This window comes from Rhinatrema bivittatum, chromosome 1 (assembly GCF_901001135.1).
Source record: "Rhinatrema bivittatum chromosome 1, aRhiBiv1.1, whole genome shotgun sequence".
In the NCBI taxonomy this organism is placed as follows: Eukaryota; Metazoa; Chordata; class Amphibia; order Gymnophiona; family Rhinatrematidae; genus Rhinatrema; species Rhinatrema bivittatum.
In genome coordinates this window covers 697613432-697641315 of record NC_042615.1, presented here as the reverse complement: position 1 = coordinate 697641315, position 27884 = coordinate 697613432, and the positions used below count along the sequence as shown (strand labels likewise).

General features: G+C 42.6%; 1 protein-coding gene across 2 annotated transcripts in view; it reads left to right on the top strand.

The window, feature by feature from the left end:
- Positions 1-27884, top strand: part of DMGDH (dimethylglycine dehydrogenase) — a 214800-nt gene that overhangs the window by 8742 nt on the left and 178174 nt on the right. For both annotated transcript variants that reach the window (XM_029575505.1, XM_029575513.1), the window contains exons 2-3: positions 7469-7643; positions 12005-12103. In XM_029575505.1, the coding sequence (XP_029431365.1) occupies positions 7469-7643; positions 12005-12103 (274 nt within the window). The remainder of the gene's footprint in view (positions 1-7468; positions 7644-12004; positions 12104-27884) is intronic.

Genomic DNA, 27884 nt, shown 5'->3' with positions numbered 1-27884 from the left:
CAATACTCGTTCTTTTCGAAAAAACAAACACTTCTCTGAATGAAAAAAGTCATAAATGCTGCTTTAGCATATGAATGGAAAACTAAACCTAAACACATTCCATTATTTTGAAACTAGTTGCTAGTCATTCCAGTATTTATGAACATGGCGCTATTCTCATGTATACAGTTTTCCATTTAAAAACCACATTAATTCAAAACACTATAACAAACTATACCACAAACATTCTGATCTTCCCTGAAAGCTACTTAGATGGAAATTGAAATCCAGAAATCTTACGATTTTGATGCACTGAAAATTTTTAAACTCGTAGCGGCAACAAACTCTGGCTCTCTCTGATCGTGAAGAACCCATACCGACGCCAGCAACCTTTAAACAACTTAAAAACGGCGCCAAAAAGGTTGTCAATCACGGCAAGAGGCGTGGACTAAAAATACCCGTATGTGCATAGTCAAAACACGGCTGTGAGTAGTTGGTTTACACTGAATGTGTTTTAAAAATGCAAAAGTATTGGTGTGGACTGTCTCAGACAAAACTTGTTTTATTTAAAAAAAGAAAGTGATAGAATGGGGTTTAAAAATGAATAAAAAGCCAGAAATATTATAAAAATAGCCACAGTAAAATAATCGGGGAACAAAACATACATATAAAAACTAATCTAAAACTAAGGGGCAGATTTTCAAAGGCTACGCGTGTAACGTATGCGCATAACCTGAGGAAATCTGCCCCTGCGCGCGCCGAGCCTATTTTGCATAGGCTTGGCAGCGCGCGCAAGCCCCGGGACGCGTGTATGTCCCGGGGCTTGCTAAAATGGGCGGTCCGGGGCATGTCTCCGGTCCGGGGGTGTGGCCGAGTGCCCCGACACAGCGGTCTGTGTCGGGACCTGGCCAGCCAGTGCACCCAAGTTACGTCTGCAAGAGGCAGGTGTAACTCCATCGAACAAGGTAGGGGGGGATTTAGGTAGGGCCGGGGGGGTGGGTTAGATAGGGGAAGGAAGGGAAAGGTGGGGGGGATCCAAAAAAAAGTTCCCTCCGAGATCGCTCCGATTTCAGAGCGGCCTTGGAGGGAACGGGGAAAGCCATCGGGGCTCCCTTTGGGCTCGACGCGCGCAATATGCACCCCCTTGCGCGCGCTGACCCCGGATTTTATAACATGCGCGCGGTAGCGCACACATGTTATAAAATCGGGTGTACATTTGTGCGCGCAGGAATTAAACTCGGCCCCTAAGTGAACTAACCAAGGGTGTACTACAAAAATGTGATAAATAGAAAAGACATATAAAAAAAATAATGAATATGATAAGTGAACTAATAAAAAATTACTGCAATAAAACTGGGCAAACCAAACCATGAATAAAATCAAGCATGAATATTAAAAATGAAAAATTGATAAAGGCTAAAAAAGTGGAATTATGGGTTGATACTAAACGCGTTTTTAAAAAAAATTTTACAAAAGGATTTAGTCAGACTAGGCTTGTGTTGGAATCGGGTTGAAAAACGAAAATGTACTAAAAATAAACACAGTGATATACTCAGGGAACAAATCATATATATAGAATCTCATTCTAAAACCAAATACCTAACAAGGGTGTACTACACAAATATGATAAATGGAAATGACATTTAAAAATATGAATATGAAATATGAATATGATGTATCAGACAATGGAAGGGCGGGTGGGAAGGGAGGAGGAGAAGGGAACAGGAAAAACCAGGGAACGGGGGGACTAGAGGAGAAACATAAAAATATATAACGTTGTGACTTAGTTATAGATAAATCTAACTCTTAAGAGCAAAAAAGTAAATACAAAATAATAATTAAAATCGATGTCAATTCTAAACAATGGCACCCACAAAATTAAACTTTTAGAAAATTCTAAAAATTTTATCTATAACTAAGTCACAACGTTATATATTTTTATGTTTTTCCTGCCCCCCCACCCGTGCAAGGTGATGCATATAGGGAAAAATAACTCATGCTATAGTTACACAATGTTAGGTTCCATATTAGGTGCTACAACCCAAGAAAGAGATCTAGGCGTCATAGTGGATAACACATTGAAATCATCGGTTCAGTGTGCTGCGGCAGTCAAAAAAGCAAACAGAATGTTGGGAATTATTAGAAAGGGAATGGTGAATAAAACGGAAAATGTCATAATGCCTCTGTATCGCTCCATGGTGAGACCGCACCTTGAATACTGTGTACAATTCTGGTCGCCGCATCTCCAAAAAAATATAATTGCGATGGAGAAGGTACAGAGAAGGGCAACCAAAATGATAAGGGGAATGGAACAGCTCCCCTATGAGGAAAGACTAAAGAGGTTAGGACTTTTCAGCTTGGAGAAGAGACGGCTGAGGGGGGATATGATAGAGGTGTTTAAAATCATGAGAGGTCTAGAACGGGTAGATGTGAATCAGTTATTTACTCATTTGGATAATAGAAAGACTAGGGGGCACTCCATGAAGTTAGCATGTGGCACATTTAAAACTAATCGGAGAAAGTTCTTTTTTACTTAACGCACAATTAAACTCTGGAATTTGTTGCCAGAGGATGTGGTTAGTGCAGTTAGTATAGCTGTGTTTAAAAAAGGATTGGATTGGAAATAGGATGCTGGGCTTGATGGACCCTTGGTCTGACCTAGCATAGCAATTTCTTATGTTCTATGACAAGTCTACAGGCATTAATGGATTGCTCGTAGAGTTTTATTGTCATTTCTGGAGAAAGCTAGGGGGCCTGATCTTTAGTGGGTTCTAGAAGAAGCCCTCAAGACTGGGTAGTTATTGCTGTCATGCTGTTTCACAGTGTTAACTTTAATACCTAAGTAGGAGGAACTGCATGATGTGAAGAACTGGTGCCTGGTCTCGCTGCTCAGCACAAACTATAAGGTCATAGGCAAAGCAATATCCCTGCAGCTTAAGTCTCTGCTGGCTGATGTGATTGACTTTGACCAGCCCAACATGATCCCTAGCTGGACTATACTTGATAACATCTTTCTGGACCAGAATCTAATCCATCTTGCTCATAGGACTAGTCTGTTGATAGCTCTTCTTGCATTAGATCATGGGAATGTATTTAATAGGGAGGATCATGGTCACCTCATGCAAACTGTTCAGGCATTTAGTTTTGGCCCACATCTCATGGGACTTCTCCAACTCCTATACAGTTCTGCAGAGTACCTCTTGTATGAAGAGAATACCTTTCCAAGCCTCTGCTCTACAACACTTGCCAGGTTGCAAGCATGCTCATGCCTAATAAGTTTGCATAATGTGACCATGATCCACCCTATCTAACTTTTTCTCCTGATCTAATGTGAGCAGAGTGATCAATAGACCAGTCCTACGAGCAAAAGATGAGTTTGCCATTCAATGGAGGCAGCATTTCCTTTATGCTCTTCCACCAATAACTCTTATATCAAAGACTATTATGAAATTAAGAAGACAAACAGAAGCTGATCCTTGTTGCCCTATTTTGGCTGCGACAGATCTGGTTTCCTTGGCTTCAAAGATTGGCAATAGTTGCACCAAGACATCTCCAAGTATTTCCAATTTTGTTGACTCAAAACAATGCTTCTCTTCTTTATCCCAATCTGCAGTCATTGGCGCTAACAGTGTAGATATTGAAAGCCGACTAGTGCAGCCGCTACCGGTTTTTCTAATTTAAATTTTATTAGCATTTAAATCATTGAATGTGAATTAAGGCAAAGGAAAAAAAATGAAATTACAGCGAGAAGAAGTAAAAACTCATAAATCTCACAGAATAATAATAATTACATTGTAGTAATTCCAGGTTCCTTTAAAAGGGGAGGGAAGGAAAGCAGAAAAAAAAGAAACTTGTACAAAGAATAGCTGAACAAAATTGTTTAATAACCCCATTCTCCTAAGGCACTTCCAGATAAACTAAGTTATCACACTCTTGTCAAAAATAAATTGCTCCAAACGAGTAGGATCAGAAAATATATATTTGCTACCCTGGTGTACTACTACACATTTGTAAGAAAATTTCAAGAAAAGAGAAACACCTCGATTAAGAACATTGCTTTAGCTGAAGAAAAGATTTTCTTCTCAATTGGGTTGCTGTAACTACATCAGGGAAAATCTGTATTTTCTGTCCATAAAAAAAAATAAATCTCATTTTTATATTTGAAATACTGTTTCAGATTAGAAATACTGTTTCAGATCCAGCTCTTTATTCACTTCTTGGACAAAAATTCTCAGGATAATATTGGGAATATTATCCTGAGAATTTTGTAAAAAATCAGAAAATTCTGCACTTTTAAATGAGGCTTGGGCATCCATTCCCCCCTCCTCATCATTAGTAACCCTTTTTAAATCAGGAGCATAACATTTAGATAACCTGAAAAGTTTATCCTGGATTATCTGTAAAACTTCCTCGACATATTTTAAATGCTCATAGACTGAGAGTAACCTAGTCTTAGGAAAATTTAGAAACCTATTTTTAGATCTACCCAAGTTCTCAAGGAATTCTAACCTATAATGTAAAAAAATAGGTTATCTTTAATATTGGCTTCCCGAGAAGCACGTTAAGGAGAAAAACTTGAATCTCAATCCCTTCAAGGCGTTGCTCAGTCTCAGAGAATTTAGACAAGACTCCTGAAGAAAAGTCACATAGCTGGGACACAGTCCTCACCAGGGTATTCTCAGTTCGTGTCACTATCTGAAATTTATCCCATAAGGAAATGTTAGTTGGCTCGACCAAAGTCTCTCCTACCTTCACATTCTCCAGGACTTGGGGTGGTGACACTGCAGTCAGTACTGGCCCACTTCTCATTTCTTCATAGTCCACACGCATCAGTCCTAATTTCAGTTCCTAAACCACAGACGTTTGAGGCATAAACAAGCTCTCAGGTGGCTCAGAGGAGGAGGGGTGGGCAAATCAGGGCTCAGAAAAGTCTCCACCACTTCCCCACTCATATTACTATGAACGATAGGTATTGGATGCTAGTGCACATGAGCATCCACAGGCCCTCTTGCTGGCATGGAGGATGTTGAGGGAATCAAAATTTCACTTTACTCTTTCTTCCCATATGTTGAACACAACAAAGGGAGAAAGAGAGAAACCTTTCCACCATCCAGCCTCCAAAAACTTGCTACAGGCCTCGTAATGATTTTGGGATCTCAAGGTGCCGTTTGATGCAAAGAGCAGTGTCGTACAGCAAAAGGAGAGAGAGAAACAACCTCTGGAAACACCCAGATGATGGTGTCAGTATCTCTCCACTATCCAGCCTCCCAAAAACTACCTTTTCACAGCTTGGAAACCTTCCACTAGACGTTCTTATAACTTTAAATGGAAGACGTTTTCTCCATGATATACTAAACATCTGCTGATTATACTAAACATCTGCTGTTCTACTTTGACTTTGTTTCAATACCTTGTTACTCTTTCAGAAGAAGGTTTTAAAACTAATTCTGTAACCACTATTGCTGCATACCATAATCATATGGAAGGTCGACTAATTTCACAACACCAATAGTAGCAAGCTTCATGAAAGGTCTCTATTATTTGCACCCTCCAATTAGAGACCTGGTACAGTGGGATCTCAGTATAGTTCTCACTACCTTAATGAATCCTCATTTTAAGTCTCTGGTGACTAAAGAATTTAAACTTATTTCGTGGAATGTTTTATTTTTAATAGATATGTCATGGCCCGCTTCATAGCAGTCCTGGTCCCCGGTCTTGACAACGACATGTCAGACCATCTGGCAAGGGTTTGCATAGGCAACTGTTACTGGGCCTGGCATCAAAGGTGCAGCAGCAATGCTGCTTGCCCAGGCTTCTGCTTACCATGTCTCGCAAGGAGACTGCACGGCCATCATCGGGAAGCAGGAGGGGAGGCTACATCATCCAGGGTTCCTGCCCATGGAAACTAGTTCCTTAGACTGTGGGGAGGATGAGCTCTCCCCCTCACAGGAACGTTGCCTCCATCGCCATTTTTGTGTCACCACCTGTGCCTTTATCCAGCCCGATTTGCTTCAGTTTCCCTGCCATCATGCTTCCTTGCTTGCCCTGCTGAATCCTTGCCACTTTCTCATAACCTCTCTGTGTTTCTGCATTCAGCGATATAGGCTAGAAATTGTTTTTTAAGGGGATAGCCGTCGACCCCCAGGGAGAGAGACCTAGGGCTGCCCGCCCAGGATGGCTTCTTCACCAGAAGCCCCTCGATGCAGTCTCTTAATGCCTCATTTGCATGGGATTTCCATGTGAGGGTGCTAAGCAGTGCTCCTGATTAGCAGCACGTATTTTCTACGCACAAAACTCCTTGCTGCATCGGGAGAAAGTTTTTGCATGCAGAAAGTGTGTGCTGAAGTGCAGGCAAAAAGGTGTGTTCAACTGAACACACCTTTCTGCATCGGCCTGTAGGACAATCGCCTCTGCAAAGACAGCTTAAGTATTGTCAAATGCCTTACTGAAAAACCAGACCTTCACTGCCTTACTGAAATTTTATTAGTCAAGAGAGGGAACAGATATAGAAAGGTAGAGAATTGCAAAGAGAAGGTGCTTGGTAATTGAATGTGGTTTCTCTTGTGGATTCCAAACGGATTACTGCCAGAGGGGGAACATGAAGAAGCCCTGCTTGGGAAGAACGTAGTGTGTGAGCTGGACTGTAAGAAACTAACATTTTGGATAAGTAGAATGGTAATCCAACTGGTAGAGTATGAAAGACAAAGCTTAAAACTTTGACTCTGATCCTATAGGGAACTGGGCAGCTAATGTAACTGTTTCTGTAACTAACCATTCTCACAATATCAGCTGTAAAAGTTGCTTCTCCTTTTTAAAAGTTTGCTTTGAGGACATGTAACTTTGCCAAAATAAACATGAGTTTTCAGCAAAAGTAAAGCATTTATTCTTTCATGAGAGACCCAAACTGCCTAGGATAACAGGAAGTAACCAAAGATGGTCTCTGCACAGGAATATTGAGTTCCTTATCAGTATATATAAATAGTTAGTTTTTCATAGTGATGGTGCAGGTTCTCCATTCTCTGCTCATCATCTAACTTGAAGTATGTCATTTTGTTTAAAGATGATGCCACTGATGGCAGTATTTTTACTTCTCCTTGTAAACACTGCTCTCTTTTTGAACTGTGATTATGTTGCAGGCATATGCAATAATGGCACAATTATGTAAAATGCTACTGCGGTATTTGTTCATGCTGGTGCATGTGTAATATATCACCAGTTAATAAAATGATTTTCCGTATTACTACTTCATGTTTCAAAACCTTGGAAAATAGATTTTGTTTGATTGCATAGCTGTACTTTCTTTTGCCTTCTGCAACCTACACAATTAGAATATGTTTGTGGCCAGTTCACCTTTAAAACATTTCAGTTATTTTAATAAAGACAATATGAAGGCATATGGAGACCTCAAGATCAGCTTGAATGGAAAATCTCCTAGAAAAGAAAAAGCAGATCATTAACCAGTACCTTTTTATGTAATATATTTTTTCAGAGAAAACAACCCAGCCTCATCTTTGGGAAAGAGATGGAAAGACACAGCAGAGGTGGTGATCATTGGAGGTGGTTGTGTTGGTGTGAGTCTTGCTTACCACCTGGCTAAAGCTGGCATGAAGGATGTAGTTCTTCTAGAAAAATCTGAGCTGACAGCTGGATCTACCTGGCATGCAGTAAGAAAAACAGTTACTATCAAAAATGTCAAATGAAATCTAGATAAGAATTTCTTACATCTACTATAAGATTTGATGTATATGTTAGAAAATCCCTAAATACAGAATTGCTGACTTATTGTTTGCTGAAGAGCAATGATAAAGTATATGGTTTTGTTTTGGTCTCCTTCCCATTCTTTTTTAGGTGTATCTTTTCTTGCAGCTAAATTGTAAAGTAGGTAACAAAATATTTTGGGGCAGATGATTCACCCCAATCAGTCCAGGTTTATTGACAGTAGACATTGTGATGATGATATGAGGAGATTGCTAAATGTCTTCCATCAATCTAGGTCATCCTCTTGTACACATCTGATCAAGTTACTGGATGCAAAAAAAGATCTGTGACAGGGTACAATGGATATTTATAGTTTAATTTAATTGTAATTTAATTTATGATCCATATCCTGAAAAAAAACAAAACAGGGATCTTAAGATTTTTCCTTCAGGCAGGCTTAGCAATGTATGTCTGTCTTAAAACCTTGGTTTTCAGGAATCTATCCCCAATATTTCCTATAGCAAGTGATACATACCAAAGATGGTCCATATTTCTATTGAACACTTGGCAGCAAAAATCTATTCCCTGTACGTACCCGGATCAGTCCAGACTACTGGGTTTTGCCTCCCTTCCAGCAGGTGGAGACAGAGAAAAACTTGAAGAGCACCCCCTCTTAAACCGGTGTGCCACCTGCGTCTCCTCAGTATTTCTCTGTCTCCAGCAGATGGAGGTGGTATAAAACCTGCGGTCTTGAACTTAAAAAAAAAAAAAAAAAAAGTGGGATTAGGGAAGTTTTCTTTATTTCCTTTTCCTTAACAAATCAATCAGGACAACAAGGTTAAGCCTTCGCTCAGGACAGACAGCAAGGCTTAGGCCCTATTTGTGTTAAGTGATTTATAAATTCAATAAATGAAATGAAAGAACATAAATAGAAAACCTGTCATATCGTAGCAGAACTAACTCCAAGGACTCAAACAGTAACAACTCTGCCTATGAAGAGGCAACACTGGAAATATTACACAAGGGCCTGAAATAGCAATACACCTATTAGGAAAACGGAACAAGTTAGGTTGCTATAGATCCCTACACAGAAACTACACACTAGCAGAATACCTCACCTCTGTCACACATGCAGATTGCAGATAGCCCTTCCTAAACAGAATAAACTTACCATAAAGTATAAACAGAAACATGCAGACAAAAACCGAACTGGAAACCACATTCTGTATGCAGTGCAACAATGGAAAACCAGAAACATCACTATTCCTAATAAAACATCTAACAACGAAATCCAGAAATATAAAATATTAACCATACTAATAAAAAGAATAAATATTTCAAAATAATTGATGAATAGAATAACATCCAATAATTAAAAACTCATATTAAAATATTTAATAATTTACCAAATACTAATAAAATATTTCAAAATGTCAGACACATCAACTAATATCCAACAATTAAAACTACTAAGGCTAAAAACCATTCACCGCGCTCCATACCTGGGAACTTTAGATTTCTTGTCAACCTGAGATTGACTTGGATTAGTGTGGGAGGGGGAGGGTGTACAAACCTTTTTTTCTCTCTCTCCTTGAAACACACACACACACACTCGCTCTCTCTTTCTCACACTCAGTGGCGCTCTCTCACATGCATACACACACATACTATCTCTCACACATTATCACACGCACATAATGGCGCTCTATCACATTTGCTCACACAGGCTTAGGGCAGTCCCCTCTCATCTGGGCCTTTTCTTCAGCTGCCAGTGGGATGGGGACCTCTGCTTCTTTGGCCATAGACTCCTTGGTGGCCTGCTGGGTCTCCCTCTTCAGCCACCAGCCGGTCCTCTGCTCCTTTGGCCACTGCAGAATGGGCTCTGCGGCGGCCTCTCAGACCTCTCTATTTCTTCAGCTGCCAGTGAGATGGGATCCACTGGTAGACACTGGGTCTTCTGCTCCTTCAGCTACCAGTGAGATGAGTAGTGGTCCTCTTTTTCTTCAGCCACTGCAGGATGGGCTCCATGATGGTCTTGCATTTTCTTCAGTTGCCAGCAGATTGGGATCTAATGGTGGCCACAGGGTTGCAGGTCCTTTTATGTTTAGGGGACAATGCCACGCCCTCTCGCCCATGCACTGGCATGGGTTGTGGGCGGCAGCAGGAGTTGCATTTAAGCAACATCATCTTCTGCTACTACAGGGCTGATCTTGTAGTAGGAATTGCGAAATTGGCTCAGCTGCAGCAGGAGATGACATTCGCTCAAATGTGACTCTGTCCTGCTGGGGCTGGGTGGGTGGAGGTGGATTTAAGCCAGAGAATTACTTGGCTGATGGTCACATCTCAGCATTAGGTCGGGCAGGGGTTTGATTTATTCCTGCCTGATCTAATGTATAAAATATGAGTGGCTGTCACAGTGGTACTGATATTATTTATTAAGCCCCACAGTTAGAGCTGGTTAGAACAAGATCAGGACTGACCTGACACCAGGATCTTCTGCCTATACTGGTCACCTCCTCTGTGGGTTGAGCCCTCAGGCTCTGGTGGCTGTCAGGACTTAGCAGGAGATACTTACATGAGAACTAAAGGGCACCCACAAGGGCAGAGCTGGGCTGCTACTAAGATAGGGAATGAAAGGGTGTCCACAGAGGAAGACAGAACCATACCAGGACTAGATAGACACACCATAAACAAAACCAGAAGTCCATAAAATTAGAGCCAGTACAAACAAGAACCAAAACAAGATCAGAGCTTGCAGATCATGAAGGCCACAATACTAGGACCAAACAGAAGGCCAAATAGAAGACTAGAGCAACAGAGGGCCACAACAAAGACTGGAATTTGTTGCAAGTTGAGGCACTGAACTCACCAAGGGGCAGGCTTATATTCCGTGTTGGTGCAAAGAAACATGGCCACTAGCAGGACTTCCAAGCCATCGGGCTTAGAGGACTGAGTAGCAGGGAACATAGCCCACTGAGGGCCACTGCTGGTGGGAAGGGAGCACTGTTCACAGATATTCACAGTGGCAAGATATATTTTTGGAATGGCACTTGCCACTCCATACTGAAGCTGATGTCTATGCCCTTGCGCTAATTTCCATGGTAACAGGAAACCCATGTGGGAGGATGGGCAGGCACTGCAGGGCCTGTCAGCACATGAGAGCTGCAGGAGGCAGAGTGCTCAAGTTTTGTACATCTTAAGTTGCTGTTACTGCTGCCCTGGAGCTGGGCCACTAGAGAAGACAAGCAATGCCACAGCATGCCCAGATTTAGCCATAGCAGCTGTGGCAAAGCTCCTGTGCCTATAAAAAATGTGGCAAGAGAGGGAGTTTCCTACCCCTAAATCTGGGCCTGAGGCTGACTCCTTCACATGCCTCCCTCCAAATTATGCCTGTGATTAGAAGCTCTACCAGAAAGTTGGGTCTGTGCAGATTTTATATAGAGTTGATCACCAATACAGTTTAATGATCAAAGATTGCATTGACATACAAAACAGAATGAATATAGGTGCGATTTTATGAACACCTCCTACTTGCAGCTTCTTTGCTCTCTAATTCTCACTCTTTGACTCATATCCTCTGCAGGAGCATGCCCAGTTCCCTCAAGCTGGACCAAATTTGTCTTCTGCTTTGGGGGTGACTGAATTATACCAAAGGGATTAGTAAGAGTGGGTTACCATTGGCTGAAATCTTTAAACTGGTGGACATGATTTGTTTAGATCAACAACCTGATGATGTTCTGCCCACCATAAACTAGCTAATCTGAGATCACCTATATTCTGTTCTGTATGTCAATGCAATCTTTGATCACCAAAAGGTTTGTGGTGGTGATCAGCTCTATATAAAATCTGATAAAATCTGCAAAATAAAATAATGCATAGGACTACTTAATAGTATTATTCTTACATATTGACATGATTTTTATAGTGTGGGGTCCGACAAGGTTGTATTTTAGTGTCTTTTTACTTTTTAATATTTTTTATGACTCCCCCTGGCTCTGCTGATTCATGAGCTCAGCAATAGCACCTAGTTTAATGACAGCGGATAGAAACTTTCTTGACTATAAAGTAAAGATCTTATTTATCTGACTTCTAAAATTCCATGTAGGATATATGCAGTTCCTGGACTGACCCAAACTCAAAATTATGCATACTGTAACTGAATTCTGGGCGCTCAGTCTTCAAATTGTCCAGGAAGAAGAAAAGCAATCTTTATTTATTTCGTAACTGATTTAGTAACAAGCACAAACAGTATTGTTGAGGTTACAGCTGCATGTTTCCAGTTAATTGAGAATTTTTACATGTTTATTTTCCTTTTTTTCCCTTTAAGGCTGGGTTAACAACTTATTTCCACCCTGGAATTAATTTGAAGAAAATCCATCATTACAGCATTAAACTTTATGAGAAGCTGGAAGCAGAGACTGGACAGGTTAATACTTTATTTTATAATTTAAAAATGTGAGTTTAGCTGCACTTCTTTAGTAGACAGCAAACAATCACAAGCACTGAAAGCAGAATGTCCTGCACGCCCAATTAGAAAAAATAAAAACAACCACCTTTAAGTGAGATTAATAATGTTTACTGTTGTGATACACAAATGCACAACCTTTCCTCTGTAAGTCATTGGTTCAGATCTAGCTCAGATTGGTAGTGACTAGAAAATATTTTCATCTGAAAGCTGATTGTTGGTATATGTGAAATGAGTGGGTGGCCTCCAGTCCCTAGCATCTACTACATTGGCATACCAGATACACCACAACATCCACACACCTAGCCACCATACTGCACAATGACATGAATGTAAAGGAAAATATTTATGAGGTGGCCAGGAAGGATTTGCCACAGTTGACTTCTCAAACCCGTAACACTTTGGGCTCTTCATTCAGCCACTGTGAGTACACAAACTCCCTTTCCTATAAACTAGGAGAGAGGGTGCCCTTTTCCGCACCCTGGAACAAGATTGTGGGGTTACAGGGGTTCTGACTTGATCTGAAAAAATAAAAGTGAAAAGGCAAATGACAATCACTATGACAGCATATACCCACCCTGTAGGACACACATTGGTTGGTTCCATTAGCAGTGTGTGAGAACCCCAAACTTCAAATACTGATATGGGAAAATATCATATATACTTAATGAAGTTGCCAAGAGGAACTTTCATGCATTTTCCACATTACTGGTCTAGGAAGACAAACTGGTGAAGGGATGGCAGACAAGAAAAAGTGGAACTGGAGAGGATGTGGATGTCATCGCTAGCAATGGCAGCCTGATTTTGGAGCTCCTGACCTAATCCAGGCAAATCCCTGCTCATGAGCATTTTACCAAGCAACTTATCGGTGGAAATCAGGTGATGATTACCCCGTGCTAGAGTGATTGCTTCTCTGAAGAAAAAGCCAGACTTTAAGCAGTTGTCCTACGCAGGAGCGGTGGCTGCCGGCATGGAGGGCCTTCCGCATGGTGCGCCTGCTGGCTACTCTGAGACCAGCCAGGCAGCCAAGCCAAGGAAGATGCGGAGGGCGGAGCCCCTTCCGTTTGGAGTTCCAGCAATAGTTTGCAGAGCTGAAAGGCGATGTGTTAACGATGAAGCTGGAAATCGTGAGTACTGTCACTGAATTGAAAGCAGATCTGACGAAGTTAGAACATAGAGTGGAGGAGGCTGAGACACGAATTGAGGATCAGGCTGCTGACTTGCTTAGGTATCAGTCAGCATACAACAAGTTGGCTCTCTCTGTCAGAGTTAAATGCTCGGTTAGAGGATCTGGAAGATCAATCCAGGAGGGCCAACCTGCGTTTTAGAGGAGTCTCTGAGGGGGCTGAGTATGCAGATTTTTTTTTTTTTGTGTGATAATATTTTTACAATTATATTGGATCAAGAGCCTCCTGATGCTGAAACTCTTCGGGTGACATTGGATCAAGCTCATAGGTTCTTAGGGGCTTCTTGAGGGAATTTACCCAGGGACATAGTCACCTGCTTCCACGATTTTAAAATCAAAGAAAAGGTAATAGCTGCAGCCAGGAAATTGGGAGCAATCATGTGGAAAGGTCATCACACCACGGGTAGGCAACTCTGGTCCTCAAGTACCACAAACAGGTCAGGTTTTCAGGATGGCCACAGTGAATATGCATGAGATATATTTGTGCGCATGTATATTTATTGTGAATATCCCGAAAATCAGACTTCATGAACTGGTGTTGCTTACCCCTGCTGCGAAAGATAGGAAGGTAATTGACCTTGGTATGGTTGATTTCTTGTTGACTGACTTCTCAAGGGATGGAAAAGAAGGGGGTTTATTTGGCTGAGGTTCAGAAGAGGGAGGAATGTGTGATGATCCTGGAGTGATAATTCCTGTTGAAAGGATTGGGAGGGAGGATATGGGAGCAGTTAAAAGTTTCTGAAGATTTGAGTTGAGATTGCTTTGCTCTAATGACAAGGGATCAACTGATGATGTTCTTAAAAAAGACTAGAGTAATTTTTTGTGAGTTTGATCACTGCCCCTCAGCACTGGTGAAAGCTTCTAAGAAAGGTCTGATTACAAGATTGGGGCAAATAGAGACTAAATCCCTGTAAGAAGGTTGTTTTTTTTGTTTTTTTTTTTACTAGAGGTATTAAAATAGGTGGCTTTTAGGTCTTTATTTAAGAAACCAACATATAATTCTGACTGAAAAGATCATTTTAAACTTGTTTCCAATTTACCTTTTTTAGGCAAGTTGTTAGAGAAAATAGTAGTGCAGCAATTGATGGATTTTCTTTAAGATTGCTCTTTATTAGATAAAAAACAGTTGGGATTTAAGACTAATTTTAATATAGAGACTCTACTCGTGTCTTTTATTGATGACCAAAGGTCCATCAAGCCCAGTATCCTGCTTCCAACAGTGGCTAATCCAGATCTCAGGTACCTGACAGGATCTGAAGGGGTAGATAGATACCATGCTGCCTATCCCAGGGATAAGAAGTGGATTTCTGCAACTCCACCTTAATAATCGTTTATGGACTTTTCCTCCAGGAACTTATCCAAACCTTTTTTTTAATGCAGCTACACTAACAGCTTTCACTCATCTTCTGGCAACGAATTCCAGAACTCAATTATGTGTTAACAAAATTTGTTTTCTCTCTTATTAGTTTTAAGTAACTTCATTGTGTGTCCCCTAGTCTTTGTACTTTTTGAAAGTGTAAACGTTTACTTGTTCCACTCATTATTTTATAAACCTCTATCATATCTCCCCTCAGCCATCTCTTTTCCAAGTTGAAGAGTCCTAACCTCTTTACCCTTTCCTCGTAAGGGACTCATTCCATCCCCTTTATCATTTTGGTTATCTTTCTCTGTACCTTTTCTAATTCTGCTATATTTATTTTGAGATGTGGTGACCGGAACTATACAAAATATTCATGATTAGGTTGTACCATGGAGCGATACAGAGGCATTATGATATTCTCTGTTTTATTCTCCATTCTTTTCCTAATAATTCATAGCATTCTGTTTGCTTTCTTGGCTGCTGGTGCACACTGAGCAGAATATTTCAATGTATTATCAACAATGATCCTTTTCTGGAATAGTGACTCCTAATATGGAACCTTGCATTGTGTAGCTATTATTTGACTTACTGTTCCCGGAGGGCCAAATTTTAAAAAGCCCGCGAGCACAAAAACTGGGGGATGTGTGCGTGGCTGGGCCATGTGCGCACTGCATGCATTTTACAAAATGGTCTGGCCATGCGTGTATCCCCTGATACGCACGGAAGTGCTGGGCTATGTGAAAGGGGCGGGAGCTGACCAGGAGCAGGTAAGTTTAAAAACAAACAAACAAAAAAGCTAAGTAGGTATTAGTTAGGGAGGAGAGGGGAAAAAGGTAGGAGGATAGGAAAGTTCCCTCCCAGTTGGATCACGTCACCATGCCTATTTAAAAAAAAATCCCCCCCCCCCCCCCCCGTGCGCACGAGTGGGGCACCCGCGCGCACATGTGTTTGCTGATGCAAAATCGGATGCACGTGGCATTGGATTTTATAACATGCGCATAAGTGCATCACTTTGCATTTGTCCACATTAAATTTTATTTTCCAGTTGCATACCCAGTCTACCAGTTTTGCAAGGTCTTGCAATTTCTTACAATCCTCATGTGATTTAACAACTTTGAATAAGTTTGTATTATCAGCAAATTTGTGTTACGACTATGGCTGCTTTGCAGCCACCTCACCACCAGAGGTCCCTCACGAGCATGCTCTCCTGGCTGGCCCAATCCATCCTACTTATCTGCTCTATGTCCTGGACTTCCTTTATAACCCTGCTTACCCAATCCTTCAGTGCTTCGGCATCGAGCTCGCTTGGGCTCCCTGCTCTAGCCTCCTGCGTATCTCTGTGTTGCCTTCGGGCATTCTGTGTGGCCTTCTGGCATTCTGTCTTACCCTGCTGCCTTCGGGCTCTGTGTCCTGGCTTGCCTGCCTTTCTGTCTTCGGACATTGTGTCACGCCTCCTTGATTGCTGCCTTCGGGCTTTTGTGTTTTATGTTCAGTGTTAGTATTGTCCTGGTTTATCTGTCTATTCATTGTCAGTCTTGCTTCCCCGGATTCTCCTATTCCAGTTCACACTTACTTACAGTCAATATCACACTTACCTACATGCTATCCTGATTCTACCCATACCTGCACCCAGTTTCAGTGTTCAGACCACGCTTTCCTACATTCACCTCCACACATACCTCCATGCTGCTCCTGTGTATCAAGTTCACCCTTACCTCCACGCACCCTGTAGCAGAGATTCCTTCAACCTACATCCGACTCCCTCCAGCCAGCTCCCAGCACTGCAGGTTTCAGCCAGCACCAGACTCCTTGCCAGCCAGTACTCAGCTCCACAGGTTCCAGCCAGCACCCAGTTCTACACACTCCTGCCTGCACCAGATTCCTCCCCAGCCCTTATCAGAGGCTCTCCTGCAAACCCTGTTTCTCTCCATTCTGGAGTCACTCCTGCAGGTGGTGTTCACTACACCGGACCACTGCCCAATCATAATAATTTGATCACCTCACTCGTTCCCATTTCTAGGTCATTTATAAATATATAAATGTATTTAAAAAAGCAGTGGTCCCAGAACAGATCCCTGGGGCACGCCACTATTCACCTTTCTGTATTGGAACAATTTACCATTTAGCCCTACTCTCTGTTTTCTATTGTTTAACCAATTCTCCATCCACAGTAGGACACTACTCCACCATCCCATGATGTTTTTATTTCCTAGAAGTCTCTCATGAGGGACTTTGTCAAATGCTTTCTGGAAATCCAGATACACTGTATCAGCTACCTCACCTTTATCCACATGTTTATTTATGCCCTCAAATAATATAGCAGATTGGTGGCTAATTCCATGTTGGCTTTGTCCCATTAAACCTTGACTATTTGTATGTTCAGCAATTTTGTTCTTTATGATAGTTTCTAACATTTTGTCTGGAACAAACATCAGACTCACTGGTCTGTAGTTTCCTGGATCACCCCTGGATCCCTTTTTAAAAATTGGCATTATATTGGCCACCCTGAGATTTTCAGGTGCCATAGACAATTTTAATGATAGTTTACAAATTACTAATAGAGGGTCTGCAATTTCATTTTTCAGTTCTTTCAGCACGCTGGGTTGTTTACCATCTAGTGCAGGTGATTTGCTACTTTTTAGTTTGTCAATTTGCCCTAATACATCCTCCAGGTACACTGAACTTTGATTCAGCTTTGCTGAATCATTATCTTTGAATATCTTTTCTGGCATGGGTATCTATCTTACATCTTTCTCAGTGAAACAAAGAATTCATTTTTAGTCTCGCTGCTATGGCTTTAAGTGCCCCTTTTACCCCTTGAAAATCTAATAGTCCAACTGACTCCTTTGCAGGCTTTCTACTTCAAATGTACCTGAAAAACATTTTATTATGAGTGTTTGCTTCCATGGCAAGCTTCTTTTCAAATTCTGTCTTTGCCTTCCTTATCAATGCTATCCTTCTAACTTTCCACTGCTTGTGCTGTTTCCTGTTTTCTTCATTTAGATCCCTTTTCCATTTCTTGAAAGATGTTCTTTTAGCTATTATAGCCTCTCTTACCTCACCTTTTAACCATGCCAGTAGTCATTTAGCTTTCCTTCCACCTTTTCTAATGCATGGAATACATTTGGTCTGGGCTTCTAAGATGGTATTTTTAAACAACCTCCATGCCTGATGTAAACTTATCAAGACTTGGGTCCTGGCTGGATGCAGGGAACACCACATTAGGAGTGGCACAGGACTACAGGGCAAGGTTTGAGCCGGTCTTCTGCCTAGCCAGCCCCTTCCCCCACAGATTGAGCCCTTGGGTTTTGAGAGACAGTACCTGCAGTGGCAATACATTATGGTGAGGCTGGAGCAAGGCTTGGACAGACAGGCTAAGTTGGAGCAAGACTTGGACAGGTTGGTAAGGCTGGAGCATGAACAGGAACAGAATGTAGGCAAGGACTGAAGCTGGAACTTGAGTGCAGGCAAGGACTGGAACTGAGGCTTGAGTACAGGCAACGAATGGAACTGAGGCTCTAGTACAGGCAAGGATTAGAACTGAGGCTTAAGTGCAGGCAAGGACTGGACGAAGACAAGATAGAACAGGCTGAGACAAGGACAACACGGAACAAGAAATATAAAGACCTGAAGGCAGCGGTACAGGAAGCCCATAACGTCTAGGCAAGGTAAGACCCTGAGGGGGCAAGGCAAAGAGAAGTCTAGATAGGCTAGAGGACAAGGTAAGGCCTAGGTAGGTCACAAGGCAGAGAAAGGAGCAAGAAGGCCCTTAGGCCACAAAGAAGGGCAAGTAGAGAGAAGGCCCGGAAGCCAAAGGCACGACAAAGAGTGAGAAGGCCTGGAGACCACAAGGCAGGGCAAGGAGCAAGAAGGATCTTAGGCCACAAGGCAAGGCAAGAAGTGAGAAGGCCCAGAGGCCCCAAGGCAAAGCAAGGAAAGAATAGGCCTTGGTAGACTTCAAGGCAACAGTGGCTAAGAAAGGAGCTAAGGACAACTCGATGCAACAGCATTTTGGATTTGGTAAGGCAGGGTTATGTAGGGCTGGAATGTGGGTGTGGTGGAGGCAGGGAGGAGGAGCTTGGCAAGGTAGGTGGCCAAGCTCACTGAGGGCTCCTGGAGGCTAGGATGCTGTACCACAGGCATAGTAAGGCCGGCAGTGAGGAGATGGTGCCGATGGCTGGACGCAGAGCTCAGAGGCATTATTGCAGAAGTCAACAGGATAGGATGAGGCTGAGTAGCAGGTAAAATCCTAACAAAACTTTTAACCTTTGCAGCTGCTCCTTGAAGTTTTTTCCTAACCATTTTCCTTATTTTATCATAGTTACCTTTTTGAAAGTTAAATCCTGTCGCAGTAGATTTATTTTCTGTCCTCTTTCCAGGTCAAATTTTATCATGTTGTGATCACTTTTGTCATGGGACCCCAACACTGTTTCCTCTTGCACCAAGTCCTGTGTTCCACTAAGGACTAGGTCTAAAAGAGTTTCCCCTCTTGTTGGTTCTTGTTCCAGCTGCTCCATGAAGCAGTCATTTATTTCATCTAGGATCTTTACTTCTCCAGAATGTCCTGATGTGACATTCACCCAATCAATACTGGGGTAATTGAAATCACCCATTACTATTATGCTGCTGATTTTGTTATGTCCCTAATGTCTTGTAGTATTTCATTGTCTGTCTGTCCATTCTGGCCAGGTGGAGAGTATATTCCCCCACTGCTATTTCATTCCCATTTTCACCTGGAATTTCTATCCATAAAGATTTAATGTTGAGGTTTGTTTCTTGTAAAATGTTTGACTCAATGCCCTATCTAATATATAGTGTCACCCCTGCACCAATGTGATCCATCCTATCGTTTTGATATAGTTTGTACCCTGGAATCAGTGTCCCATTGGTTGTCCTTCTTTGATGCCAATTATATCAACCTCTTCATCCAGGGCTAAACACTCTAATTCTCTCATCTTGTTTTTTAGACCTAGCATTTGTATACAGACATTTCAAAGTACGGTATGTCTTTTGTTTGTGTTAATAACCTGCTTATCGGCTGGTGGGTGATTTGGAATCTTTCTGTTCTATCTTCTCTTTACTTAAAGGCATTTTGTCCATTTAGCATTTATTGCAGCCTCTCTACTAAGATGCCCTAATTTCCCTATTCTCTTAGTAGCTTTCAAAGGTGTACATCATTCTGAATCATGCGTTTCTGAGTGACTGTCTGCTTTCCCCCATCATACAGTTTAAAAGCTGTGCTATCTTCTTTTTAAAGGTTAATGCCAGCAGCCTGGTTCCACTCTGGTTAAGGTGGAGCCCATACTTCAGGAAAAAGGCTCCCCCTTCCCCAAAATAATGCCCAGCTCCTAGCAAACCTGAAACCCTCTTCCCTGCACCATTGTCTCATCCACACATTGAGACTCTAGGGCTCTGCCTGCCTCTGGGGACCTGCATGTGGAACAGCGAGCATTTCAGAGAATGCTACCCTGGAAGTTCTGGATTTCAACTTTCTACCTAAAATCTTAAATTTGGCTTCCAGATCCTCTCTCCTGCACTTTCCTGTGTCACTGATACCCACATATACCAAGGCAGACAGCTCTTCCACAGTAGTATCTAAATCCTATCTATGTGATGCATGAGGTTCACCATCTTCACATAAGGCAGGCACATTACCATATCATCCTCACGTCTACCAGCCATCCAGCTATCTACCTTCCTGATTATCAAATCACCAACTACAATGGCTCCAGGTATCTGACCAGGTCCACCATAAGGCACAAACCTGAAGGAAATCTTAGTCTCAGGGCATTTCCTTGATCAGAGGGATAAATAAGCAAGCTCCAGAGAAGAGAAGGAAGCACGGACTATGTTAAAACTGCTTATGTGCAGCTGCTGCATTTTTGTTCTAAAAACTGTTCAAAGTAAGCAGATCTTATTTTGCCTTGAAAATAATGAAAGTTATATGCAAGAACAACGAGTCCAGACTCCTCTGTCCTCTAGTACTTGTCCCAAGCTGCAGCCACTGCCCTGATTTATAAGCTGGAAAAAAGTATTGGAGATGATAGTGATTGTCCTCAGTTTGACTTCTGAGTTCAACATGGCCAACTACCAATTGTTGGATGACTTGTTGAGGGTGGTAGGAATCCAGGAAACAGTTCTGAAATGATTTATTTCCTTTTGTCAAGGAAGATCTCAGCAGATTGTGATGGATCAATATGACTCTGCTCCTTGGAAATTACTATGTGGGGCCATAGGGTTCAAACCCGATTCCCTGTTTGTTTAATATTTTTCTGGCACCTCTGTATAATACTATCAGGACTGAAATTTCATTGCTTTGTAGATGATATCCAGATCTTTATTTATTTATTTTTTATTTATATAAGCTTTTTATATACCGACAATCGTTGGGAAATCTTATCAGTTTACAGAGAAAATAATGCAGCAACAGGCTTTCATCCAGTAGGGGACTGCAACAATATTACAGTGACTTGGGATAAACAAGATGAAGTGGAATGCCAGTACGTAAAGAGCTCTATGGGTTGGGAAGATAAAGCCACACCCAGATTTTTGAGCCATGATTAATGGTCTATCAATTATTCAGACTTCAGTACGTAATCTAGGAATCAGATTGGATTCAGAACTTAGTGTGATAGGCAAATTTCTTCACTGTTTCAATCAACCTTTTACATATGGTGCACTAGCTTTGCCCTTATCTGTCTATGAATCTGGCATCAGTGGTTCACGCACTGATATGTCACATTTGGATTTATTGTAATTTGGTTTGTCAGCCTTCCTTGGTGTTAAAAAGACTGCAATTAGTGTAGACTGAGGCAGCCAGGATTCTGGGAGGTTTAGAATGTAGGCATCATGTCTTGCCACTTCTCATGAAACTACACTGGTTGCCTATTAAAGCCCTCTGCAAAAGCTGTCTTTTAAAACTATGCAGTTTTTAACTGAGAAGCTATCTGCTTATATTTTACTTTGGAACTTACACTCCTTCCAGAAAAAATTTCGGACGACTAGGGGACAATGTTTTCTATAGTAACAACCATTTTGTGGAACTACTTCCTGCAGGAGATTAGATGACAGGATGATTATTTGGCCTACCACACATCAGTAAAGATGTGGTTGATCCAACAATTATTCTGTTTAGAAAGTTCATGAGGAAAGGATGTTAAAACAGATTGTTCTGGTTGAGCATGAGTATTTTAGTTCTATGAATGCTGAATTTGGGATGATTGTAGAAATGAGAGGTTAGTGAGAAGATCTTGGGATGCTACTGTGGGTGTTTAATTATTATGAGGTCGATATTCAGCTGTGGAGCGGCTAGTTAAGTTAGCTGGATATAGCTATCCAGCTAACTTAACAGGGATAGTCAGCCACTGAATATCCCTGGCTATCTTAAAGTTAGCTGGTTATGTCAAACCAGCTAACTTTAGGACAGCCCTATGGGCCAAACAGAGTTAGTCGCATTGGTTAAATGGCTAACTCCAAATATCGGAAGGTTCTGGCAAATAGGTGAAAAGCTTTATGGAAGAAGTGGGTCTTGAAGCTGGGAAATTATAGGGACAGAGTACAGAAAGGGGATGAGTGAACATGGGTGATAGGTCAGGATGAGATTAGTGAGAATGAGCCTGGGCAGAGTGTGACAGGCAAGAATAAGAGTACAATTATCAGGAGGGGGGGCTCTGAAGATGGCTGCCGGAGCGGACATGCTGTTGTGAAGCTCCCGAATCCTGAACCTATTGCCTGAATAAAATCTTTTCCCTTCGAGATGCCACACACTAAAAGGAAAGCGAAGGTAGAGGAGTGGAACTTACCTCCACTCCGTAGGAATTCAATCAACTTCTCATTGGTAGCTTCTTTGCGGCTGCTGCACACTCCATGCTGAGAGAGCTGGTCGCTGAGGGGAGGGCAATAGAGCGTGAGCTCTCCCCTCTGACCCCGGAAACATCTCTGAGCCCCGGCTGCCCTGACAGGCCAGCTCCTCCATGTCCCAAAGGAGTCAGACAAGAAGAAAATGCTGCGAACCCAACCGGGGTAACCCGATGAGGGTAAGGAGCAGAACAGCAGAGACTAACATCGTTGGAGCTTACCAGCATGGAACATAAAGCAGGGATTCAGTCTGATGTGGATGGTGGAAGGGAGAGACTGAGACTCGCTGAGGCGCTTGGAAATCCGAGCATGGAAATGGGAGCCGGCGTGGCAATAGAGAGAGGAGGTGAGAGACAAGAAATGTCTTTTTTGAATACTGCATTGCAAATGACATCAGAAATAACTTTGTCCACAATTTGGGCAAAGCTGGAAGCTTTTATAAAGTTTGTACAAAGTTTCAAGGACAAAATTATGGATACTTTGATCCACTTCAATTGAGATCTTTTCTAGACTCTCACTCCTAAGATTCTCTATATGTTTGTCAGGCAAATAAGTAAGATAGTGTGTAGAATCCTCTTAGGCTGCCTGTATTTTTTTTTACTTAAATAATTTCTTTCGAAGCAAAAGTACACTCGATTTTCAGAGGGCTTCTCTTTGTTATTTCCTTTATTTTAATACAAATGCAGTATTAAGTTGTTTTTTTGTAGTTAGAATATGTTTAACACATTAGTGAGATATATATTTTCATCTACATTGTATAATTTCTATAACAAGTGGATGTTTGTATGTAATGTAAAAATTTGATTAAAAAAAAAAAAAAAATCCAACAACTATCAGGAGGGAGCTTAAGAACAAGGATTTTGAGCTTCATGCATGAAGACACTGAAGGCAGAGATGAAGCCAAGACAGGCAGGAGAGACAGAAAAGAGAATGATGGAGAAAAACTGGTGTTTTAGGAGCCTTGTTCTTGCATTTCTAAGATAAACTTGCAGAATTAATAAGGGTTTTCAAATCAAAGAAAATTTAAAAAAAATCAACCAACTAGTTGGCTAGAGTTGATGATGTTTTTTTATTAGACTAATGAATATTCTAAAATCTAAAATGCAAGCTTTTGAGGCTACCAAGGTCATTTGCTCAGGCATTATTTTAGACAAATAAGGTTGTACAATACCTGGTAAAAAAAAAAAAAAAAGTATTAAAGAAGCCTTTTTATTCAAGTAAAAAAAAAAAAGATGTTTACCTTTCCTGTCAGGTGGAGGGGTGTTTGTGTGTTTGTCTGTCTCTGATGAATGAAAGATTTCTTGTTTTTGAGCATTTTTCTAGATGGGGAATCTTTACAATGTGCTTGATGATATTTTCTTAACACATCATCTGCAGTGAGGACTGGAGAACTGCAGCCTCTTTCCCTCAACTTTTATTCTCCTAAGAATCTCCAAGTCATGCTGTATCAGTGGCCTGCTAGATAACCAGATAAGTCCTACTTATCCGGCTATTGAGCACTGAACATCTTTCGATTATGTCGCCTAAAATAGTTTGATATATGCTGTAAATGTGAAAAATGTTGGACATGGATGAGTTTTTGTAAAAGAGGTAAACTGGTCTGGAAAATCTGCTCCTAAAAGTAAGGAGCTATTTAAATAGAGCACACATAGTAACTGCTTTAGGTCACTGTAATTGGTTGTCATGCGATCTGTTTCCTTTCTGTTTCTTTATAGAAAATCACGCCACGTTTTGAGCTCAGATAAATAGCTATTAACATTGGTTTTTTTTCCTCTCAAATATCCACCATCATGACAGGGTTTATTCAGGGTAATTTGGGCTTTTTGGTGCATAACTCCTATTATCCCAGGACAAGCAGGATGCTAGTCCTCACATATGGGTGACATCAGTAATGGAGCCCTATGTACGGAAAACTTTTCTCAAAGTTTCTATGAAACTTTTGAATGGCACTGGAGTGCCTACTGAGCATGCCCAGCGTGCTATGATATTCCCTGCCACAGGGGTCTCCCTTTAGTCTTCTTTTTTCCGCAAGGCGGTTAGCCTCGCGGTTTTATTGGAGTCTGAGGTGAAAATTCATCTCTAAAAAATTCGGAAAATTTCAACTAATTTTTGTCCATCGAGGGGTTTTTCCCATTTGTTACCGGCTGGTAACTTTTTTCTCTTTCGATTCCCGGCTGGGAACGATAAATTTCGGGTTCGCCGTCGACAGCTGTCCGGCGCCATGGCCTCCGGGTTCAAAAAATGCCCGAATTGTAATAGAACAATGTCTATTACTGATCCGCATGGAGAGTGTGTTCTTTGCCTCGGCAAGGATCACAACATCCAAGCGTGTTCATTCTGTGCTGAAATGACCACGAAAGGCCGAAAACTGAGGGCTGAAAGGATGGAGCAGCTTTTTTCAGTACAGCGGCTGCCAAGACCGTCGACTTCGGCCCAGTCCTCGCCATCGGCTTCAGTTCGACAGTTACTACTAAAAAAGAAACTTCCGGCTGCGGGGGACGCTTCCACTCAATCGCCGTCGATTTCATCGAAAGCATCATCGACAGGAAACGACAAACAGCCTGAGAAGCATCGCCATCGACATCGACGACGGCGGGAGTCGGTGTCCGGAGACACAACCACAGGTACGGCCTCCCCTGCGAAGAAAACCCGGACGGAAGCAGAGGCTCCAAGGCCTACTGATGGGCGATCCCCACCGATATCGGTGCCAGGTTCCGAACCTCCTCAGGGCTCTGAGGAGGAATCGGCATCGCCAACACCGCCTCCCACCACAGCTGCTCTGTTTTCACCAGCTGTGCGTGTGGAACTTGACATACTCATTCGTCAAGCGGTGCAACAGGCTCTGCGAGACGCAAGACCGCCATCGATGCCGATTCCACAACCATCGATGCCCATTTCTGCACTAACGATTCCGGGGTCATCGACGATGCCGCGGGAACCGACATCGATTCCAACCCCGGTGACTTCACCGTTACCTCGTACGCCTCCTCCGATTCCGTCCTCGGTGCCGATGCCCATGCCGGTGCCCTCACCTGGAAGACCGATGCCAACACCGGTTCCTCGGGAGGATGTCCCCATTTTGCATCCAGTTTTTAACAAGCTGGACACACTTCTGGGAATCCTGACAGGACAATCACCTCAGGATCCACTTCCAGGCCCTTCAGGGGTGCCTAGGCCCCCTAGGCCACATTCACCGGTAGGACCATCAGCACCTTATCCTAAGCCTCAGCAGGAATCAGATGATTCTCATTCAGAATACTCTTCAGAAGAAGATTTATTCTCGGAGCCATCTCCACCAGAGGATCTCTCCTTCACGAACTTTGTTAGGGAAATGGCGGATACCATCCCATTCCCTATACAGACAGAGGTGGATCAAAGACAGAAGACTTTGGAAGTCTTACAGTTCGTAGACCCACCAAAGGAGATGTTAGCAATCCCAGTGCATGAAGTCTTACAGGAACTTCAACAAAGAATCTGGGAGCATCCAAGCTCGGTCTCCCCGGTCAATAAGAGAGCTGAGGCCACTTACTTAGTGCAGCCAACACCGGGATTCCAAAGGCCACAACTGCCCCACCAGTCAGTGGTGGTAGAGTCCGCCCAAAAGAAGGCGAAGAGACAGAAATCCCATGCTTCAGTGCCGCCGGGGAAGGATAGTAGGTTGTTAGACAACCTAGGCAGGAAAGTTTTCCAGGGTTCCATGCTGGTATCCAAGATTACAGCTTACCAGCTATATATGAACCAATACCAAAGAAACCTTTGGAAGCAAGTACAGGAGCTTTCTCTGACCTTACCGGATCAATACCAAGAGGCATTTCAAGCGTTGGTACATAAAGGCCTTGACTCGGGGAAACACGAAGTCAGGGCCACTTACGACTGTTTCGAGACAGCAGCAAGGTTGTCCGCATCAGCTATAGCTGCACGAAGATGGGCATGGCTAAAAGCATCGGATCTTCGCCCAGAAGTCCAGGATCATCTTTCTGATCTACCATGCTTGGGAGATAATCTCTTCGGGGATAAAATAAAGGAAGCGGTAGCGACCCTTAAGGATCATTCAGAGACTTTGAAACAATTGTCGTCTCAGCCTCAGGAGTCACAGGCCTCTTCCCGAAAATTTCCGAGAAGAGACACTCGAAGGCCTTATTATCGCCAACGAAGATACTACCCCCCAGCAGGTAGACAGAGGCCTAGCCGTCCAACACAGCGTCAACAGCCTAGGCAAAGGCAGCAGAGGCCTCAGCCGCCTCCACAAACAACGGCCACGTCTGGTTTCTGAACAACCCCAGAGAGCAGCAGCATAAATCCGTTCCCCGAAACACCTGTAGGAGGCCGCATTCAACATTTTCTCAGCAATTGGGCCTCCATCACCACCGACCAGTGGGTGTTATCCATCACGACCCACGGTTACAGGTTGGATTTCTCAACTATCCCTATGGAGAATCCACCACTTCACTCCCATTCAATAAATCAACACACCATAATTCTTCAAACAGAATTATCCACCCTTCTGAGAATCAGGGCCATAGAACCAGTTCCTGGTCCTCAGAAGGGCAGAGGATTCTACTCCCGATATTTCCTCATTCCAAAGAAAACAGGAGGCCTTCGTCCTATCCTAGACCTCAGAAACCTCAACAAATTTCTCAAGAAAGAAAAATTCAGAATGGTATCCCTAGGCTCCATTCTACCTCTTCTTCAAAGGGGAGATTGGCTCTGCTCTCTGGATCTTCAAGATGCCTACGCTCACATCCCCATCTACCCTCCGCATCGCCAGTACCTGCGGTTTCAGGTACTAGATCAGCATTTTCAATACAGGGTGCTGCCATTCGGACTAGCATCAGCACCCAGAGTATTCACAAAATGCATGGCTGCAGCAGTGGCACACCTCCACAAGCAAAAGGTGCACGTGTTTCCTTATCTGGACGATTGGCTCATCAGAAGTCATTCAAAAGAAGGTGCCGTCGCGTCCCTCAAGCTCACCATCCAAGTCCTTCATTCCTTGGGATTTCTCATCAATTACCAGAAATCCCATCTCTCACCAACTCATCTACTACAGTTTATAGGTGCAGAGCTAAACACTACGCTAGCGACCGCTTTTCTACCAAAAGACCGTGCTCAGACACTTGTCCTCTTAACTCACCAGCTCCGCAACCGATTCAAGGTGACGGCTCACCAGTGCCTCATACTTCTAGGACACATGGCTTCTACGGTTCATGTAACTCCCATGGCCAGACTAACCATGCGACTTCTACAATGGACACTCAAAACACAGTGGATACAAGCCACTCAACCAATGTCCACTCCTGTTTATATCACACCAGAGCTAAAAGCCGCACTACTCTGGT